At 40.9% G+C, this 23,028-nt stretch overlaps 1 protein-coding gene across 8 annotated transcripts in view; it reads left to right on the top strand.

Moving 5' to 3' along the window:
* Positions 1-23,028, top strand: part of SSBP2 (single stranded DNA binding protein 2) — a 134,427-nt gene that overhangs the window by 39,046 nt on the left and 72,353 nt on the right. For all 8 annotated transcript variants that reach the window (XM_075592409.1, XM_075592463.1, XM_075592447.1 and 5 more), the window contains exons 2-4: positions 1,272-1,344; positions 8,951-9,012; positions 9,371-9,455. In XM_075592409.1, coding sequence (XP_075448524.1) covers positions 1,272-1,344; positions 8,951-9,012; positions 9,371-9,455 — 220 coding nt within the window. The remainder of the gene's footprint in view (positions 1-1,271; positions 1,345-8,950; positions 9,013-9,370; positions 9,456-23,028) is intronic.

Raw genomic sequence — 23,028 nt, 5'->3', positions numbered from 1 at the left:
GTGGGATAGGGTTCCCACGCTCTGATTGGTCGCTCCTCCTACCTTCATGCTAAGGCTAGCTTGGCGTAGTGTATGTAAGGAGATGGCCGAGGCAGAGAACCAGAACATCCAGTGACCTGTGTCGATGAAGCTAGGGCGGGCTTTTCAAAGTTGCTCTGTTGCAAATAACAGAGCAACCGGCTTCGTTTTGAAGCTAGGAAAGTCTGCCTCGCAGAGACAAAGTCAGACGCGAGGACCAAGTTCTGAGAATTGAACGCAGTGCTCTCGGCTGGGAACTGAAGCCGAAAAGAGGACCAGGAGAACCGGGTGTATATCCTGGTCAGGGTAATCTCTCCCAAGCGGGCGCCCTGCACCTAGGAAAGCCTAGATTTGTCCCCCAGTAAGTTTGCTTTTGTCTGTCTATTGTGTATTTCTTCTTGTTGTATGCGGGTTTACTAAAATAAACTATATTTTGTTTCTATTACTGTTTTGCCTAATGTATGATCCCTGAACAAATCTAAAAGGTGTAAAAAGTCCTGGTCAACCTTGACAGGCATTACATTTATTCTCCTCTTTCTGTTTATCACTATATATGTAGCTATAATCTGATTATTGATGACAAATGTACGTTCTTCTGTCCATTGAAGTGTATTGCAATCTAACGTGTATTATTACCCTTATTCACAGTATTGTTTTAATCTGATTCAACATCAGTCAGTAGCCCTTTCATGAGGCTAAAATATTGCATTTTTTTTTTTTTGTTAAAATCTTTACAGAATCAATTTCTTTTACTATATGCGCCCACTTTGCTCCACAAAAAGTTGTGTAGGATGTTGCCTATTTTTGGGGGGAACTTTGCTAGTCATGCTTGAAAGCAAAAAAAAGGTCATGTTTGTTTTATGAACTGTAATAGGTACTTGGTTTAAAGAAATATATTACAAATCGATTGCTTGTATTAAAAAACCCTAATCCGTTGTGTGACAGCAAAATGATATTGGAATCATCCCAAAAATTTAAGTGAGACGGGTTTTAAGCTAAAAGGTTTTGGTGTCTGCGGAAGTAATGCACCTAATCATTAGTGTTCTTGCTGTGGAAGGTTTTCTACCCCCCCACCCCCCTCTTGAATATTTACTGTAAAATTCAATATTGGTAAAGGCGACACACACACTTGAAGTGATTGATTGAACTGTACTGTGTGTGTGAGAGATGGGTATGTTTTATTGCACTGGGTAATACATCCTTTTTTTGCACAGTACTTGGAATAATGGTGTTTTATTTCCTTCTCTCCTCAGGTTAGCTCTGTATGTATATGAATACCTGCTGCATGTGGGAGCACAGAAATCTGCTCAAACATTTTTGTCAGAGGTAAGTTCTGTGATTTACCTTGTTGTCCTTTGTCTTTATATGTTTAATATCTTTCTCATGTTACTTGCATTTTGTGATATAGAACGTCGCCCATATTACACACAGGAATCTTGCTTGCACATGGGAACCACTTTCTACAGACAAATGTGAATGTGTTTACAAATTGTATCACAAATGGATGTTTGTACCAAAAATAATGAGAATTGATTTGCTTGGGAGTTTCATAGATTCTACACTCCTCCCATTTAAAGGTAAATCCTATTAAATGGCTTAATGGCAAGGCACAAAGTAGGGATATGTATACCCTAATATACTTGTGATACCTGAGGGTTTTTTTTTTTTTTTTAATATTATACACTTTTGACCTTTAAATCAGAGTGGACTGAAACTGGCAGTTTTGGTCTGATTTGATTACCAGTTTGGGAAAATGTGGTCGGTTTTTCATAATGAAAAAAGCAATTTGGAACATTATTAGCAGGTACTAAAAAAATTTTTGAATGCATTTAAATTGAATTTGCGGTTATCATTTATTTGCCCTTTTTTAGTTTCTTTTGCTTAAACAGTTTGAGACAGAAAAATACTTTCTGTGCTTCTGCACGGTGTTTGAATGGAGGGACATATATACTCACAAACGCTCATTTATCTCTGACCAACAATGCTTTTTTAAGGCGGCATTAGATTTACGTAATTTTAGGATCAAATACATGTAACCTATGCACAGCAAAGCACTACTTATTATTATTATTTTTTTTTGTATGATAAATTCATATTTTCCTTCCTACTCCTGTTGTATTGTCAAATAAGTTCTGTTTTCTTTCCAGATGTGTGCTACTCGTGGAAGCACAGGCATTTCATGTGTGTTGCGACAATAAACAAACATTTTCCAGTTGAGCGCCCCCAATTAAAATAGATTATACTTCTATAAAAATGTTTTTACTACAATTCTCCAGATGTAGCCAGCCTTAATGTTCCTACTGTCGGGGGAACCCACGGGATCCTGAGAGCGGCATCCCCCGGCAGTGGGAAATCTCTTTCGGAAGTAGAGGCCCCCCTGCAGGCAGCCGCGGCTCCTACTGTCCCTGTAGCTGCAGCGTGTTGCTTTTCTTCTCGTGGCTCTGAGGAAAGTAAATCTTGCTACATCTGAATGAAAAAGTTTCGGATTTTACATTACGATGTGACATTAACTGCATGTCTGTATATTATACAAAAATACCACCAACACTTCAATATTTGAAGTCTGCAAGCTTTAACTGTTCAACCCACCAAATAGATAGAATTGTAATTACTGTTATTAGTATTTATTCTAGCCCCTGTTTTGAATCTCCCTGTTATGTGACTGCTGTCACTCCTTGGTATACTGTATGTTGTTACAAATGTAACTGCCTTCCCTAGCTTCTGAGCCTGTTGCCTTGGCAACTCCCCTTTTGCTCCTCTGTGAGTTGGGCTGTCCCTCCTCCCCCTGCTATTTGGTGCAGCCCCTACCTTGTTTCTGCTTACACAGGCAAGCACACTTCCTCTTTCAGCCAGCAGCCATTATGAGCAGTCACCTCACTTATCTCCTCTGGCAAAATGAATGTAATTTACCTATCCCTATACCTAGTACAATCCCATTTGCCATTCTAGCCCCCCCTTCCCTCTCCATTGCTCCCATCCAACAGTGTTTCCTCAGTACCTCCCCCCCCCCAACCCCCTTCTTCTTCTTCTTTTTTTTTTTCTGTGTTGTGCCCAATAAACACTTTAGTAAATAAGAAGCTTCTCTTTGCTTGGTATATGGAATTGATTTAAGCTACCTGCCTCTACTCGCTTGCCACAGTGAGCTTGGGACAGATCAGTATTGTTATGTTAAAACATGGTGCCAGTAATGTATATTGTACCTTAGAGTAAAGCTGAAATGTGATTTTTAGCACATGGGCAAGAACACCAGGTATACAAACTAACAGATCTCAGGCCTTGCTCAATACACACTAAAGCGATTTCCCTGTGCTGGAGAAGAGATCCATTCAAATGAGTGGGACTGAAATCTTCTCCAGCAAAGAGAATCTGCTTTATAATATAATGAATTAGGGTCTAAGGCTGAGTCCCCGGTGACCGCTGCAGCGCGCCTCAAATTAGAGCACAGCCCTCTATGGGGCAGGCCCCAGTTTCGGTGTGGATGTGCAAAGTGAGACAACGCGCCCGCTGGCAGAAAACGAGAATTTTGACTTGCAGCGATGCAATCACATGGTCGGCGGGCAGCAATGGAAGGGCAGGTAGTGTAGACCAATGGCAGGCTGTGCTTTGTGCTGCTTTGTCGTCATGGCTGCACTCACCCCCCTACTTCCCCGCCCCCCCACGCATCCCATCGCTCCTCCTAGACGGCACATTGTGGCTTTAATCTGTGTACCCGCCACCAGGCGCACTGATGCACGTGTAGCCGTGATCACTGGTGCCGTAGCTTAAGTGGGAAACGTACAAAGTGAATCCAAGAGCACCGGCTGTATCACAAAGTGGGTGAGGATGTGCATTTATGATACGAACATTGGGGAGCATTGGTGCTTTTATGAAATGTGCGTTTTCAGCCAAGCCTTGAAATAGAAGAGGGAGCTTGGTGAGCAATAATAAATGGAGTGGAGGGGGAGAGTGGCTTCAGGGCTTTAATGGCTTTAGAAACTTATTTGGTTAAATTGAGCCTACTCTCTGAAGAGCGCACAAGAGGCTGGGATATAGAGTGAGATTACATGTGTGTTGTATAAATGGACAAAGGAGTGTAGTTGGATTGGTTAAGAAGTCCTGTTAAAATGAACATGAAAACTGGAAAGTTGATCGGAAAATAGATATACCTACATTTTTCTAAGAAATAGAAGATTCTGCAAAACGTGAGCACATTAATTGATAGAAAATGCACTTTACAGAAATCGAGTTGGGTCTTTATGTGGATCTGTATGTTTCATGCACAGGAAGTGCAACACTGTGCTATTTTTAGCCACCTTTATGTTCAATGAATATACATAATACAGAGGGCTATGGTATAATTGTAGCTTAGACCAAGTTCAAATCGAACTCCTCTGCCTCTATAGGTAATGATGTTTTGAGATGTATTTTCTTTGCCCGTCAGCACCCTAATTCTATACATTTCAAGCTGCTGAGAAATTGTCGTGCGGCTCACCCTGCCGGTAATATTAAAATACACATTCACATCAATTTTCAGGTATCATCATTTTACAAAGATCGGAAGAGCTTTTATTTTGCCTGTGGAATATTGAAGAAACGCGTCAGTCATTACCTGTGAAATAACTGCTTTAGTGCTTTTTTAGCAATGCCCTTTAGGGTTATGTTACAAGGTTGCAATATAATATTCAACACTCAAAAAATAAATTGTAGATGTAACAAGTAAGCAACTATTTATACTTTTCTCTAATTTTGGCTTCATTCACTTTCTATGTCCGTGGCAATTATTTCATTTCTTTCCTGCAATCCTTTTTGCGGATTGTTTCGGGAATCAACAGTGACATGAGGGTACTAATAACATGCTTCTGTTATGTAGTGTCCTGAAATCTTAAAACTAATCTCACAAACAAGCACTGAAATCTTGAAGTTATTCCTGAAACTGCGATGGTGCTGATTGGGGTTTTATGAAATCAACTATTGAAGTCAGTAGAGTGTTCTCCTTCGACGGTGCTCCAATCGGCACTCTCGCAGTTTAATGAATAGCCCTCTTATCTGTGTATATTATCTCAATACCTTAACCAAACGGTATTCCCGGAGACCAAAATTCTGCACAGGTGTAAGGGGTGCAGAAAGTGTATATTGAATTCCAATGTTTCAGGTCACTAAGGAACCTTCATCAGGTTTTACCCTTCTTTCCAAGTCTGCCATTTGAATGAAGTCTATATTTATTATTTCCTTTTTGATACCTGCACACACACGCGTGTGTGTGTATATATGTGTGAATTCTATATTTTGTGTTGCTCTGCTTAATTAACCCTTTTGCTTCTAGAGCTGTCTGCAACATATCGCAGAGAGCAGGCAGCAAAGTGGTTAACAAGGTGGTGAGATGGGAGCAGTCACCTCTCATTTATCCAGTGAATGAGTTCTCCAGATGCCGTCTGTTTATTATTGTGCCTGTTACATCCACTACAAACTGATATAATCCAAACCATTTCATTTCATTATGCATCCTTAACTTTTGCTTACAGCTTGTTTTTCTTGCTTCACAGCAGATGGGACCAACCCTTGGGACAGCACATCGAGCTTTGAGTTGTGCAACAGATCTTTTTATAAGTGCTGAAAATGTATAGGTTCAGACTTCCCGTAGAACAGGGGTTTGTGAAAGTTAAGCGGGTTAGATTTCCATGGCTCCAGTAAATATTGATCTTTACTCCTGCATTGTTTTCTTTAAAGTTCTTTATTCACATTCTATAAACGTTCAAGTTATCCCGAAGAAACTGTATCATTTTTATTTGTATATTAAATAACAGAATTATAGTTGGGAGGATAGACCAATCAAAACGTTGTTTTATCAATAAAACAATTATTTAAAACTGAGTTTTTCTTAAATCTTACGATTTAATTAATAAAAATATGATTTTATTTTATTGTTCCCACCTGCTCAGACTATCTTATATTGACCCTAGTTATAGAGAGATGGTTATAACCGATCTTACTGCATCCGGTAATGACCGTTTTTTATCTCCAGTTGGTAACCAATTGTAAAGGGAAGTATGACTTCAGCTAGTCATTCAGATGCCCAGGCTCAATTGCAATTCTACCTAAAAGGCAAGAGCTTCCAAAGTGTTTCGTATTCCTCCTATTCTTGGGTTGTTGGAAGTGTGATATAGTACCACGTGTGGCTATAGTACCACGTGTGAGAAGCACTGCAGGTTATATTAACTTGAGAAGGAAAGTTGCACAGTTGAATCCTCATTAAGTAACGCCATTCCAAGTAGATAAATTGCTGATTGCTTACTAAAGAATCCCATTTTCATTTTGAAGATGAATGCATTTTACTTGGTAAAGATCTAAGCCTTTCATCTTAGAGGACACATGACATTTTGACAAAAGATGATCCATGAATTGGCTTAAAGCAAAATAATTGTGGTGCTCTTCACATACTCTTCTGGAGGCCTGGAATTTATTGGCTAAAGCCAGCTGTAGATGTTGGTGGTTCCATCCTGAAACCTCTATGCAAAAACACGTTTTTGATTTCTGAACGGTGTGATAAATATTTTCAAATGTTAACCTTTTTTTTTTTTTTGTGCTTGGAGGCTTGATGAAGGTGAAACCTCTATCTTTTCTTCTGTCAACCATTTGAAGCCATTATATTCTCAAATTCAACAAGAGAATAGGAATAGAGGGAGCTTTGACATAGGCAGAGGTCTTTGATCTGTAACCCCATGCTAGCTTTCTACAACCATGGACTGGCGTGTATGTAGGTCTCCAGTACTACAAATGTGTGAGCTCTTTGAAACATAGATCAATTGTACTTGTATTGTTGTATGAGCTGAGGTTTACAACACCATCCCTATTTATAATAAAATCAAGTATAGTTGACAGAGAAGATAAATAATATGTAGAAGGGGGAGAAATGTGTTCTTTATAAAGTTGACCAACAGTGGCACAGGTGCAGTCACTGATGTGCTTGATCTTGACTTTAGCAGGAGTCCTCAATCGCAATAGCTTGGGTCGGCTACCAATTTGGAGTTTCCTTTGTGCCGGATCATGGATAGTCTGGATAAACAGGAATAAGGTTGATGGGTCATTTAGCAATGCAGGTTGAACTTTTGGTGAGAGTTCCCTAATAATAAGACCTACCTAGCAACTTACTGAATATGGCCAGGAAGGGGGGCATTGATGCTCTTGCCACTAACACTACTTTTAAATGAGCAATCCAAGCTGTTTCTCTTTTGTTTTTTCTTCATCTTTTTAATACATGTTTGAAGCAGGGGGTCTCCGGAGCTGAACCCCTTGCTTGTGGAGATACTTGCCTTCGAAGGAGGTGCTGGTGTCATCTGCAGTTTTCAGCTTACTCGTCACATGGGCCAATAGGAAGCCGAACCTTATGTCATGGCTTCCTATTAGTCCGCAGAGCCTGGAAGCTCTGGAATGCAGCCATATAGTGAACCCTGGAGTGGCTACCAGCACCTCCTACGAAGGCACGTATCTCTGGAAGCAGGGGTCTCCAGAGCTGAAATTAATGGGGTTCAGCTCCTTCATTTTTTTTTATCAAAAAAGAAGACTAAAAAACAGCTTGGATTGCCTCCTTGAAGGCTATGGAACATATTTACAAAACTGTGCTAAGCAATAGTATACCTTACAGCCCATTCACACAAAGCCATAAGGCACCACCTGGTCCAGCAATGGCTGTGACTTGCAGCTTAGCACTAGTAAATATGGGTGATATAAATATGCGGTGCAGTGTCTTCTCTTATGGTAGTGTTTTAGATAAGGCAGTGGGAAGCTGCTGTTAAACAATACATATGTTGTAGCAGAAATTCTTCTGTGGTTGACAAATGCTGTATGAGCTATATTATACTTGCCTATAAAGCAAGACGTGTTTCTGAATGTTGAGAATGTCCTATTTAGTGACTGTATTTATACCTCTCAAAACTATTGAAAAGTTTCACACATTTGCCACAAAACGTTTGATTCTCTTTCACTTGTATGAATGTTTTGTTTCCGATCTCCGCAAAAGGTGAAAAGAATATTGGAATGAATGTTTCAAGCCAAATGTTTACCAAGTACTCAAAACAGCTACGCTACAGTGTGTTATTTGAAAGTATACATTGTGTTTACTGTGTAATCATCGTTATGTTGCATGGTGGGAGTAAAAGAAACTGCAATGAAAAACATTCTGGATCAGGGATGGCAAACTCCAGTCCTCCAGGGCCACCAGCTGGCCAGGTATTGGTGCTGAAGCAGGGATATCCTTAAAACCTGGCTTGTTGGTGGCCCTTGGACTGGAGATGGCCAGCCCTGTTCTAGATCTTTGTTCTATTACAGTGCAGTGCATCACAGACCCCTCTGACTACAAACGTGGGACATCATCGGAACTAAAACCGTGCACAAATATTTAATAGCTCCACATTATGCCTTTTTATAACAAAATGTTGTGTATGACTGCTTTTATATGAGGAACTGTGCTGTCCCTTGAAAATGTAATTTCATGTTGCATGGAGGAGTGTAGTTAAGTTGATAGAGTGCAGGCACAATTTATCCCTTCTCCAAAGTGTTTACAATCAATTTTTTTTTTGTGGAAATAATGCATTACCCCCTTTTTGTGCCAGAGATCTGGCATTGCCTTGGATAGTGGTGCAGATGGCTCTCGCAAGGGAAGTCCTCCAGAGTCTGTATTATACAGTATGTAAATAGTATGGTGCTATTCTGCTATGATAAACTAGCACAATCCAAGATGGCATACAGCAAAAAACCTTTATCTACAGAAAGATGAATATTTATTTAAAGAAAGTTGCTAAACATTTGTAAATATCTTTGTGCAATTCGCTCGTGAGAACAAGCATCTTATTAATAAATGTGCTAAAGCCATATTGAGGGGGAGTCGTTTGCTTAATGTGGTGAAAAGGCGAGTCTGTATTCTCATTAAAGGGGAAACATTTCTTCTTTGCTTCAGATAAGATGGGAAAAAAACATCACATTGGGCGAGCCTCCCGGATTCCTACACTCTTGGTGGTGGTACGTATTCATGTTTGTAATCGCATACATTTTAAAGTGGCGATCAAATGCGGTGACCTTCAATTCCGCGCCTTGCACAGTCCGTTTTTACGTGATGCGTAGGCTGGTTTTCTACACTGGCAGCCCTGCGGGAACTTTGCACAATGCGAGTCCCCGGAACGCCTGCTAAGCCATCTTGTGTATGTAAACATATTCTTGATGCAGTAGGTTTTATATAGAGCAAACTTGCATTTCACCATTATTTTTGATGGTGCTTGCGGTACATCTTGCTGTGACAACGCACCACCTGCTGCATGTGTTTGTGACCCGGTTCGGGTGGTATTCTTTGTAAATAACTACATTGTAACTGCATTTTTAGTGTGTTTTGGGATCTCTATTGTGCTGCACCAGAAAGACGGGAAACCTGTGAACATTCAAGTGAAGCAAAAGCCTTCCATGACTACGTAAGTTACTGCTTTCTTTTCTCCTTTGTGGTTGGCGAGGCGTTTAATTTAATCGAATATGATACACATCAGCACCTTTGTTCTTGTGTGTTATCTTTGTTGCACTTACCCAAGGCCCCATTTTCGTACATTGAATTTACTTTCCCTTCTACTGAAATCATTCTTCATTGTGAAATTATTTCTCTAAATCTTTTGCATAGTATCTGAAATATAACCACAGTTGTAATGTACAATGAACTGCTTTATGACTGCGTTCTGATCCTGGGTTACATTGGATCCCAGCTCCTTCACCTCTGCAGAGGCCCATAAAAACTGTATGCATTCTGTATACTTTAACTGCTATGGTGCTTTATATTTCTAGGTGTGTTTAGAAAACCTGGCGTATTTTTATTGGTCGTTTCATGCAATGGAGCTGAATTTTTGTGTGCAATTCCAATATACATTACTAAGTGAGAATAGATCTTTTAAAGGAGTCCTAGCCACTCTGCATTACAGTACCTTTCCCTCCCTTGAAAATTATTTGATTTCGTATAGACAAAGGAGTATGACGGCACTTCTGCTTATTGTATGTTGATAGCACCAACAACTACTAATAACCATTTTTTGCTGCTTGGCACCATTCCAACCAGCAATACTGACAACTTTAATGTAGGAAATACATGGCTGTGGGATGAACGGGCGGGTTCTCGACGCACGATTTGAGACCGAATACCTGCGTTTTTTCTGCCGCTTGCACCTTTTTGGTTCCCCTGTTTAAGAATGAGTGTTGGCATATCGGCCATGCATGGCATTACTAAGGTTACATATATGTTCTTCATTTGAATGGATGCTGGTTAAAGTATCCTGTTCAACAATGCACTGGCATACACCGTACATCCCCCTCTAATATATTTAGAGTCAAATCCATGTTGGGGTGCACCATTTTTTTGGGGGGTAAATATCCCGCCCCCTATAGTTGAAGCCATTATTCTTATCCTTTTGGCTCCTGTGCTTTTTTCCTGCAACAATTTTATTCCATTCATTTTGGTCTAGTTTTTAGGGACTCAATATTTCGAAGTTAAGAATGGCACAAAGATATAGCATACTGGGTTTAACTGCCAATATCATGCCTGCCCCTCAGACAGCAGAAGGGTGAAGAGTGGGAACAGCAGGTTTTTTTGTCCGTGCTGTTGGGTGCCCTTTGGGAGCAAAGCACCACACATTGCTGCTCTTTAGTATGCCTGGTTTTATTTTGTTCTGGTTTAACCAATTCTCAATGTGAGTAAGCTGGGATGATTAATGGTGTGTGTGTATACAGGAGTAAGAGACATTATTGTACAATCCATATCTGACAGAGAAATGTCATATTTTGATTTCTGTAATTATTATTTAATGACAATTAATGTCGTGTGCTACAAGCTAGAAAAATGCTTTGCTAATTTAAACTGTATTTTTTGTAATCAAAACCATGCAATAATTATTTCTTAACAATACCGCTGTGTAATTACTTTTGGAAACAAACCTTAAAATCCATTCAACCTGATTAGTAAATATGAATAAAGTATGCATTGTAGACTCAATTCATTTTAAGAGCGTTTGCTTTTTTTCCTCCGCTCTTTTTAAAATGCAAATCCACTGAGCAACAAATTTATTTACAATTCATGCATGGATCACCTAATCGACTACACACCCTTTTTATTTTGTAATGTAGATCATGATCTTTATTTAGCTTTGCCTGGATCTGGCTTAAAAGCCTCAATAACAAATGCATAACACAAGCGTAATCGGATAAAACCAGTAACTAGAGTGCAAACACTACAAATTAACACCAAGTGCACACAAGTTGTCGATCCAGGGGAGGAAAATGCAGAAACTTTTGATAAAGTTTAAGAAAAAACATGCTAAGGCGGTTGTTATCTTAAACGCAAACCTGCAGATGCATGAACTCCATAGCATCGTACCTTGGCCAAGAACCACCACCGAGGTTAACAAGTCATACTAGATGTGCTATTGAAACATTGTATGTGCATCTTTGTTACATATAATTGTACAGAATATGCTACCTATGAGATCCCTATATTCTACTTACATTACTTTTTGTTGTTGTTTTGTTTTTGTTTGTTTTTTGGTATGACTAGGAAACAAGGATGTATTTTGCATTGATGTAGGCTATCAAGGTATTTTGTTCTGTCAAAAGGCATTTTAGTAGTACTGTATTTATATAAAACTAGTATAGTAACTTATAGAGCCTGTTAAAGAGCTGAACTTGTGTGAGAAATGAGGTTAGCAATGTTCGTACATGTAGCACAAGTTAAAGGAAGGAATATATATTTTCTTTCAAATATATTACTAGCAAACTAGGGTTTAATTTACCGATGCATGGACCCTTATACTAGTGTTTATCATTTCTGATGATCTTCAGTTGCTGTTAAATTCTAAGGTGAACTTCGACTTTAGTGACATTGGGCCATAATATTATACGTAGCATTCTCATTGTTTCTAATCTATTGCAAAGCGACATTTTGTAGAAGGTTTCATAACCAGCCACTGTGTTCTAGATCTATTTAGTATTTTGTGTTTGAATCTGGTACTTGTAGTACAAGACATACCCCCGTAGTATAACAAAAACTGCTTGGCAGAACACGAGTCAAACTTAATATTTCTTCATTATTTCTTAGCACATGCACCATTTTATGAAGTTTGTAGTCACGTGGCATGATGAGATTAATGTGATCACTCTGGCATAGGAAGATTAAGATAATATCCGCTGCTAAATCTTGTTAGAGTAAATCCTCCACAAGTCGCATGCTGGCACTGATCTGCACACATTCCTTGCAGCTGTAAAGTTTAGGTGCTACATTGTAACTGGCCAGCGTGTCCCAATGCACAGAGGTTACTACACACCCCTCTTAACAAGGTGTTATTTGTATTGGGAAGCAATGCAAGCTTTGATCTAAACCTCTTCCCAAACCTACATAAAAGTAAAGGGAGAAGAATCCAGGCTCTCCAATGGTCTATGCTGAGAAGACAATGTGTTTATTCAAGCCGGATTGTCGTTTGGGTCAATGGGCATCATTTATAATACAGGCACGTGATGGAGCGCATTGTGTCGAGTGCACCTGTCGTCCGAGCGATGTGTGCACTCTAGATGGGGAGGCATCACCAGGCTGGTTCGACCTCATTGGCTGAACTGTTCACGTGACGCAGCCATCACGAGAAAAAAAACAAAAACAAAATTCTGCGCCCGGTCGCTCTGCATCATGCGCACTACGGCCTATGCAGCAGCTCTCATCTCGACCACAGTCAAACCATCTTGACAACAGTCCCAGAATGGACCGACCATTTTGATCTTGCTTGAATAAACCCTTTTTCTTTACCAAAGATCATTGGAGTGCCTGGATTTTTCCGTTACTACATAAAAGTTCCCTTCCCAGCTACTGTATGCATCTGTGGCAGGACAACTAAAAGGGGAGTGCTCCTAAACCCTGAAAACGAACCTACATTTTTCTCATTGTCTTCATATTCTTTTTATTTATGACCCATGTGCATAATTCCGGGTTAAGGCATCAACTGAGCCATTTGAGTTTTACTATTCAGTGAAAATACCTTGCGTGTCACAGCATACAGGAAAATGTTTGATGTGGAATAAAAACATATATAGAAAAAACGCATCCAGTCTGTGAATTTCTTTTTTGAAGTGAAACTTCTTTAGTGGCACCTAGATCTGATGGAGCAAAACTGGAGAGATGGGAGACGAAATATGAAACGGAAGTGACGTCATATAATGGCCGCCACTCCCTCTGTCACATGCGGCGGCGGTGGCGATAGCCGCCGGCGCTGCTCCTGACGGGCGCTGCTCCCTCCACACGGCTGCAAACATATCCGGCGCCGCTCCTAACAGCTGCCGTTCCCCATCCGCTGCCCGCGCCCGCTGCCATGCCGCGCAGAAGCAGCTGGCAGCGGTGCCGTTCCCCCCCCCCCACACACGCACGCTGCCATGCCGCACTGCACCCCGCCACCCACAAACAGCGACCCGCAGGCACCTGCACAGAAATGCAGGCAGCTGCCGGTGCAGCTAGGACAGCAGAGACCGCCCGACCGGGACACCACCCCCGTAACCCGACTGGGACCCCCCCCCCTTTCCTAACCCGACTGGGACCTCCCTCTGACCTCTAAAGCTCCACCAGATAGACACATGACGACACCTCCTCGCCGTCCTCCCTGCCCTGATCCCCGGCACTGCGGGGCAGCACAACCTGTGCCCATCCCTCCTCCTCCTACCACACTAATAAATCATAGCGAGATTTCCACACTGAGGGAGCTATAGACAGCGCGCAGCCCTGCCTGCTCTTCTGCCGTGATCTGAGGTGCAGGGGGTGAGGGGAGGTGTAGGGGGTAATTTGAGGTGAGGAGGTGCAGGGGGATATGTGAGGTGCAGGGGGATATGTGAGGTGCAGGCAGCAGGGGGTATGTGAGGTGCAGGGGGATATGTCGGGTGCAGGCAGCAGGGGGATGTGTGAGGTGCAGGCAGCAGGGGGGTATGTGAGGTGCAGGGGGATATGTGAGGTGCAGGCAGCAGGGGGTATGTGAGGTGCAGGGGGATATGCTAGGTGCAGGCAGCAGGGGGATGTGTGAGGTGCAGGCAGCAGGGGGGTATGTGAGGTACAGGCAGCAGGGTATATGTGAGGTGCAGGCGGGTATGTGAGGTGCAGGGGGGTATGTGAGGTGCAGGGGGATATGTGAGGTGCAGGCAGCAGGAGGATATGTGAGGTGCAGGGGGATATGTGAGGTGCAGGGGGATATGTGAGGTGCAGGCAGCAGGGGGTATGTGAGGTGCAGGCAGCAGGGGGTATGTGAGGTGCAGGGGGATATGTCAGGTGCAGGCAGCAGGGGGATGTGTGAGGTGCAGGCAGCAGGGGGATATGTGAGGTGCAGGGGGGTATGTGAGGTGCAGGCAGCAGGGGGTATGTTTTTAGTATGTTATACTAGATTATCATTTGATTTACTAAGGAAGAACTGCTAAACTTCATCTTGGCTCTCTGAAAATGGTTGATGGGGATTTTTCTTCCTTGTGATTTATGCATTTCACCTTTTAGTGTAACGTTTAAATCTGACGCCTCCAGTCAACCACAGACATCTCTGTGCGCTCTCCAGGGACTTGCCTGCCTTCCCTTCTTCCCGAGCCTCATTTCTCACTACCTCACATGCAGGCACTTGTTCAGCTAGCTATTCCTATTACGTGTTACATGTCATCCCTGATTCGGCACATCACTGCTCATCTTTCATCTCTCGTGATAGAAAGCCGATGTATGCAACCTCCGTTTTATAATGTTGCATAGAGCCATGAAACCTGGAAGAAGTTATCTGGGTGATCTGTGTTCTACTGCGCAACAAGCCATTGGTTGTTGAAGGCAATAGATTTACCCAAAGGAAATATTGGGCATGACAGAAAGCATCTTTGATCAATTTCTATATCAGACCGGAAAACCTTTTCTAATTTCAATTAGGGTTGCGCAAGTTTAGTAGTGCATACTTTTAGTGCAGAGTTCACCAAAACTATTTCGGTGACGCGTGTTTATTACTTTGTGTTTAGATTGCAGACACCACAACATAATACAATTTGGATTTATTTCTAAATGTTGTCCTATTCAAATATATAACTGTCAGAGTGTAATTACATGATAAGTATAGCAGTAAATAATGCTCGTCATTAACATTGTACTGTATAGACTAAGAAGGCCGTTGAGTGTAAACAACGTCTAAAATGTGCCGTTTACAATTTCAAACGCTGCCGTAAATGAAGGGGAATGCACTGTATGAAGAAGAGTAATCTCCATTCTAACTGTAGAATATTGATATTCGATCATTATTTAACACTTGTTGCCAGAAGCGCCACCAGCACAGAGAGACGGTTTAAGTATCTCTTAATATTGGTGCTTTTACTTTTATTGGGCTTTTACTTCAAATACAGTATAGCAGAAAAGAAAGTGGCAATTCACAGCCATTGTAACCCAATATGATGTGGATTCTGTAGGGTTACAGTTCTTGGAATAATTAATTATACAGCTATTGCGTTTTATTAAATGACTCGAAAGCAGTGAGGGTTTTTTTTTTTTTTTTGTAATTCAACGCACGTTTTCTGTTCTCCAAGAAATGACCGCGTTGTGCTAATCAGAACAATGTATTGGTAATGTTTTTGGTTGCAGCCTCCAGTGGATTAAGGAGAAGTACTTGATAATGATTAAACTGGAAATGTAAATGATTTACATAACATATTGTGGCAGTGGAATTGGTGTATGTGCTGACATTATCGGATTATAGATTTGATTGCTGAAATTGATGAGACAGGGTTGCCCGTCAACACAGTACATGATTTGACAGGATTGGAGGTGTGATATTTTGACGGCCACAAACCTGACACTTGCAGGTGTGGCCTCCATAAAATACTGTAGCCACCCCACAGAGCAGTAATGATGCATGGGGAAGCAAAACGAATGCAATCATCTTCATAAATCTGCCTGCTAGTTTAGTGGATTTTTTTATTTTTTCCACTTAATGAGACTTTAGGTCAGATGAGAGCTGATTTGTGAATTTTCCTATGGGGAAAATACCATCTCAAGAACCCACACAACTTTCTTTTGAGTATTGTATTCTGAAAAACTGATGCAAACCAAAGAAGGAACTGAAGGCACACGGGGCTAGGAGAGCTTGCTTTTATTTACTTTCTTTCGCCTCCCTGTATACTGTGTAACTGGCATCTCACAGAGCAGGTTTAGTAACTTGGTGTGCGTAATAAGCTTGTATTACAGAACAGGCATTTGGTTTATGTATGTGTAATGGATGCGTTACATGTGAAAGGGTGTGCCAGGTCAGAGCGGTACATATCACATCCACATTAATGTCCACTGTATTTATCATGAGTTTACCAACTGCATGTGTTTTTTGTTCTTGGTTCTCTCCTAATGCAGTGAGATATTTCTAGCTATACAAGTAGGTGGTAGAACCCCTCTGGGAGGATGCTGTCACAGAGCATGTTCACTGTAGCATGTGATGTGGTGTTTCAGGGGGAATGACTTTTTTTACACATCCTGACATTGCTGGAAAAACTGCAAGGAAGCACTGAATGTGTGTGTCTCACTCTAAATACCCACTCCGTGACTAGTACGCAAAATATTGGTGGTTTATTCAGAAATTAACTTCTCGGTTCATTCTCTAGAACCGTTCTCAAGAGAACCGAGATGTTAATTTCTAAATCCACCATGGATATTTTGCATACTAGTCACAGTGTCTGCTTTCTCTGTATACTACATTTCAGGAGGTTTGTACCCGGACAGCAGACGGTAAGTAGTGTCGTTTTGTTTTTAAAGTTCAGTGACAATATCACAGTAACATGTTTGCTTGAAACGGTTTCATTTTTAGGCATAAAACAAATTGCTTTGCAGCATATTCTATTGTTGATCCATGATATAAAGACTCATTGTAAAATTGCAAATAAGGGGTTTTCTACCTAATTATTCAAGACACACCGTCGCCGCTCCAGTTAAAAAGCTGGTAATTAATGATTTTAAGACTACTTTGTTTTTCTATTTTGGGCGTATTTGGACATTGTAGAACCAAAAAACTACAGCCCTGTTTTGGTTGCCACGTTGGATAGAAGTTTGTCATGCTGACCAAAGGTTGTATTCCAAGTAAGGGGTTTGAGTGATTCAAGTAGGCAAAGGCAACTTGGATGAAAAGTAATTGGTCAGTAGTGTTATTGCTCAATTGAGACATCAGCAGCGCTTGTGATCACTTTTTTTTTTGTTTGTTTTTTAAATGTTTATTTTGTTTTTATAAAATGACAGAGAATGTTGACAAAAGGATTGTAGCTACATGAACAAATTGCCTCTCCATTGCAAGGCTACTACGATCTTATGTTATAGTACAGGGAATTACGGTTTTAAAATAAATAAAATGAGAATTCTTAGTCTAAAAGCACAGTATCTTAAATTTTATTTGTAATGGTTATAGATTAGATCTCCAGTAAGTGATATTGATCTCGTGCGAGCATTGTACTGCATCACGAGTATTGGATCTTCTTTTGCTTTCGTATGTACCTCCGGCACCAAAAACATAGTGTAAGCTCATCTGGGCAGGGAGTGTGTCTGTAAAATTCCTGTGTGCTGCGCACCGCGCACTTTTTTGTAATTGTGAAGCGCTTTGAGTCCCATTGGGAGAAAAGCACTGTATTAAATAGTTATTACCTGTGTTATTTAAGCAGCGACGTAATCGGCTCCTTTTAATATCCTTATTACATACTTCATTGTAAAAAACGCAATTTTCTTCAAGATAAAACATCCTGAGGAAGAGTGCTTACTGTATGTCTGTAAATAGAAATTGTTTGTCGGTCACATACCTCACTGTGAAATGTTACGATTTTAAGAAATTATGATACATAAACATTTTGTGCCAATCCTCTTAAAAACTGCTTTGTAACACAGTCCTGATCACTACCCCTCCAAACTGCTTTCTCTATGTATTCCTCAGTTAGGGTATACATGCTGGGTATGAGTTCCTCATAGCTGTGATATATTGCTGTGCTTTGAACATATAGGCTTTCAATGTAACACTGCAAAAGTCATGTTTTGAAAGGCACTTTGTTTGTTCTTTTTTTAAGCTTGTCTCATTCAGGAGTGCACCCTGTTCATCTATGGTCTTCTATATCCGGGGACATTCCAGTTCTCCCAGATACTATGTTTGCTTGAGGCAATAACACACACACCACTTCCCACCCTTATTGCAGGGTCACTGATAGAAAGCCATGATGTTGTTATTTTTCCATTTGTTGCCCTGCTCTGCCTCCCGCTGCCATTTTGTGTCCATCGGGCACATATTTTGCTGGGGGGAGGGGGAAGAAACCCCATGGTTGCAAGGGCACCCCCTCGCCCGCCCCCCTCCTCATCATCCACCCTGGTTCGGATACAAAAATGTATTAAAAAGAATCTATCAGCATGGAATGCTGCTTTAAAATAGCAGGGATACTGCATAGCTGAGGTGTTTCAGCTTATTGCAGTTGTTCGAAGTCTTGCTGCTTAAGGTTGCGGCCATGGTGATCGCGACGGTGCGCAGGAGAGCGTGCGTGGCGCAATCACATAGATGTGCCTCTATGAGGCTGTCTATAGAGTGAGCGAACGCGCATGAGAGCAGAGGCGCCGGCGCTCGCAATGCAGGAGAAAACAGAAAAATCTGTTTTCATGTGTGGCAACCGAGTCACGTGAGTGGTTCGCGCATTGAGGGCGAACCAGCTCCCTGACGTCACAGCCACGCCCCCAACAAGCCTGCCTGTCTCCTCTGCATGCAGGACACAGATCTCTCCTGTTGCAGGCGACGGGGATAAGCCGAGTGAAAGCTTGCGCCCTCTCCAGCGTTCACCATGGCCGCTGCCTTAGAGACCAATATTCCCTGGCACCCATTGTGACACTGAAGGCAAAAGGAGAAATAAGAGTGTTGTAATTGAAATGATATATAATACAGTACCATTTTCCATCTAAGGATGGACTGCCTCCCATTCTTCTAAAACCGTTCTTTGAAATGATATAATAATCTATTACAACGAAGAGGTTAACAGATGAGAAAATAAACGTTATAATTAGATAGGAGTTTCCCAGCCTTAAAGGTTTCCTTTGCCCTTAATGAAACCTATCTTTGTCACTACAGATATAGCTGCTTTTTACATGGAGTGTCGTGCTGTAATGAATGTTAGCGTTTTAAAGTATTGAATTCACTTAACAAGAGGGACCAGCAGTGGATTTCCTTGGTCATGGATTACACGTCCCTCCGGCAGCAAAGTTTATAATGTTTTACAAGACCAATACTTGTCGTGTATTCAGATAATCGCCTAAAATCCATGTTATTACAACTCCTAATTTTATTCCATTTCCTTCCAAATACCCTTCCCAGACTGGCAACGATTTAATCAATAATAATGTGTTATATATTAGTAGAATTTATAAGCACCGTTACTCCCAGACCATAGAGCTTTCACTCTATTTTCTGGAGTGTGAAAAATCCGCGAAGGTCTGTACGTTCAATTATAGTGTATTTTTGCTGAAGTGCCATTGCAGACCTGAAACGTGTCGCAGGCGTACTGTAGGTCTGCTTTACTTTGATTGATTTGAAGGCTTTATATAAAAAAAACATACAACAAGTTTAAACATAGGTAAAACTTCTCCTTAAAACATATGTATGTATGAATGTTTTTCCTATGTTTTGTTTCACTTGGGCTCCTATTCATGTAAGCCAGTGAACAGTAGTACTTTGCTTTTTTTTGCTGCCGGGATCCAGTGCTGTTGTGTTTTTGCTCTGCAACGCATTGCTAGGCTCTCTTGCAGGAAAAACTGCTTGTGCCTCATTGTCAACCTTCATGTTGTCGACCTCCCTGTGTTTCCCACCTGCTCCTAATTCTCCCTTACCTCTCATTTTATTGTATCAGTCCCACTTATTTCCCTTGTGATCTGCTTTGACTCATTTGCAGTTTTGTTTTCTCTTTAATAAAATAATTTCTAGATATCGCATGTGTTGACTTTTCCAGTACTTTCCCTGATAAGTTTCCTGTACACTTTCCTGCATGCAGCAACCTTATGGGAGGCAGGAAACTTGTCAGGCCTGTAACTAAAGGTCTGACACTGCATTAGAGTGAGCTTCTAAAATGGATGTCTTTACCACCTTAACACTCAATTACCTCCTCTTCAGACTTTATTATGAGTGTCACGTTTCCATACTGATGCCTGTCAATGTAGCATTGGCCACTCTTCTCTTTTCTCTTTTCTTTCCAGTCTTTTGAGGACTCATTTGCATGTCATTACCCAGAATCCTTTGCTGTAGTGTTGGGGTGGCCAACCTGGCCCAAGGGCTGCATGTTCTTCAGTGCTTAATGTACGGCCCCTGATTGCGGGGTGGGAGGAGGAAATGGGGGCTCTGACTGCAGACAGTGCAGAGAGACCATAGAGACATGTAAGGCTGAGTCCCCAGTCACATCCTTCAAAAAAAAAAAAAAAAGGAACATCCTCGCCAATTGGGCTATTTTGAGACCCCATTCCGCGGGAAATATTAACTCTGTGTGTGTGTGTGTATATATGTGTGTGTGTGTGTGTGTATAATATATGTGTATATATATATATATATATATATATATATATATATATATATATATATATATATATATATATATATATATATATAATAGAAATTGTCTTTACTCCTAGCGACGGCGTCACGTGGGTCCCGGAGCACCAATGAAGTCGCAGCTTTCCCTAGCCAATCAGAAAAGAGGGAATAGCAGCCAATCGTGCTGTTTTTTTTTATTGTGGCTAGAAAAAATAAATAAACTTGAAAAAGCCTGTAGTAGTTTATATATATATATATATATATAATCAAAAAATAAATAGATGATACCGTTCTGTGGCTAACGAAATGCTTTTATTTGTGCGAGCTTTCGAGATACACTGATCTCTTCTTCCGGCGATGTTACAATGAATGAAGCAAGGATTACTTAAAAACAGTGTCTCTTGGAATGTTATCTGTGCTGGTCCTTCCCCCGGTGTGGATGTGTTTTATGGCTAGAGGTGTCAAAGGGTAACTGAAAGCAAGTGAAGAAAGAGTGTGTATGTGTATCAGTGTGAATAAAAATGAATGGAGAGCCCACAGTATAAACAGTGCTCTACACAAGGTGTGTGTGGAGTGAGAGGGATATAAATGGTGTGGGTGGGTGTGGAAATGTGAGAGTTTGTAGCACAACTAAAAGTGTGTGTGGATACTACAGTATGTGGTCCCTATTGGTGTATATGGATGGAAAAATAAGGAGTATTAGTATGTGTAAGAGACAGCTGTGTGTGCATACATATAGCACAGTATGTACAGACATGGCCTTTAGCGCTCATGGGAAGAGAGTTCGCTAGTGTCAGTAATGGCTCATAAAATTTCGATCTCTGTTTAGGCCACTGCTAAGTGTCCCGAACAGTTGCATAAATTTGTATTCATGCAACCGTCTCTCTTTCGGGGTTTTAAGATTACCTTTGAGTATGGCAACCCTCAGATCGTTCATCTTATGGCCAGAGTCAGAGAAATGTTCGCCAACAGGACTGTCTCTTGTTCCGCGTGTGATGCTGTGGCGATGCAGGTTCATTCTCTTGTTTAGCCCCTGTCCTGTCTCACCTATGTAGTAGCAGCCCCCTGGGCATTTCATGCACATGATGAGGTACACGACATTGCTGGAGGAACAGGTGAACCCTCCTCTGATTTTGTATTCCCGATTCTTGTGTGGTATTTGTATTGTGTCCGCTGTGTAGAGCATTGCACAGGTTTTGCATCTTGGGTCCTGGCATGGTTTTGTCCCGCATTCAGTTGTACTGCTGAATACTTTACTCCTCACCATAATATTCTTGAGATTATGGGGTTGTCTGTATGATAATAAGGGTGCTTCAGGGAAGACCTGTTGCAGTCTTGTATCTTCCTGGAGGATGGGTTGTAGTTTCCTGGCGATCTTGCGTAGGGCTCCTAGGTGTGGGTTATATGTTATATGTTATATGTATCCACACCGGGGGAAGGAGAAGCACAGATAACATTCCAAGAGACACTGTTTTTAAGTTATCCTTGCTTCATTCATTGTAACATCGCCGGAAGAAGAGATCAGTGTATCTCGAAAGCTCGCACAAATAAAAGCATTTTGTTAGCCACAGAACGGTATCATCTATTTATTTTTTGATTATTGAAGCTCGGCTAACACGGTACTGATACCTCTACATATGTATGTGTATATATATATATATATATATATATATATATATATAGTGGATATATATATATATATATATATATATATATATAGTGGATATATATAAAACACACAAAAAAAGACAAAGACCATCCCTAATAATAGCACTCAAAATATGCCTCAAAGTAAACAATCAAATGAAAAGACAAAAGCTTGGACCCATAGTCAAATTAGAAAAAAATGGTGTAGATTTTAATAACGAGCAGTAAGACTCACTAACATTTAAAAACATATATACACTATTGGCAGCCTAAAACAAATATAATAAGTATATGACAAGAAAATGTCAGTGGAAACTGAACTAAAGAGCAAACAAGGGTATCAAATAATAACCTATCAATATATATATATATATATATATATATATATATATATATATATATATATATATATATATATATATATATATATATATATATATATATATATATATATGAACTACTTCAGTGTTTTCAAAGTTTATTTTTTTTTCAAGTAAAAAAAAAAAAAAAGCAGCACTATGATTGGCTGCTATTCCCTCTTCTCTGATTTGCTAAGGAAGGCTACCATCTCATTGGTGCTCAATGACCCACGTGATGCCGTCGCTAGGAGTAAACTCAATTTCCCCTGCCGCCCTGAAAAGCTGTCGTGCAGAGCAGGAGGAAATTGCGCGTCACGGCAGCAACTGGGACCGGAGGTACTGGGGGGCGGAGTTTCATCGCACAGCGCACGCCGAGACGTGCGCTGTAGTAATTACTGGGACCGCAGCCTAAGAGGAGAAGCCAGAGCGCACCCTAACAAGCT

This window comes from Ascaphus truei, chromosome 1 (genome assembly GCF_040206685.1).
Source record: "Ascaphus truei isolate aAscTru1 chromosome 1, aAscTru1.hap1, whole genome shotgun sequence".
NCBI classification, from domain to species: Eukaryota; Metazoa; Chordata; class Amphibia; order Anura; family Ascaphidae; genus Ascaphus; species Ascaphus truei.
Note: the sequence above shows the minus strand (reverse complement) of the source record. Positions and strands in the feature narration are given on the sequence as shown.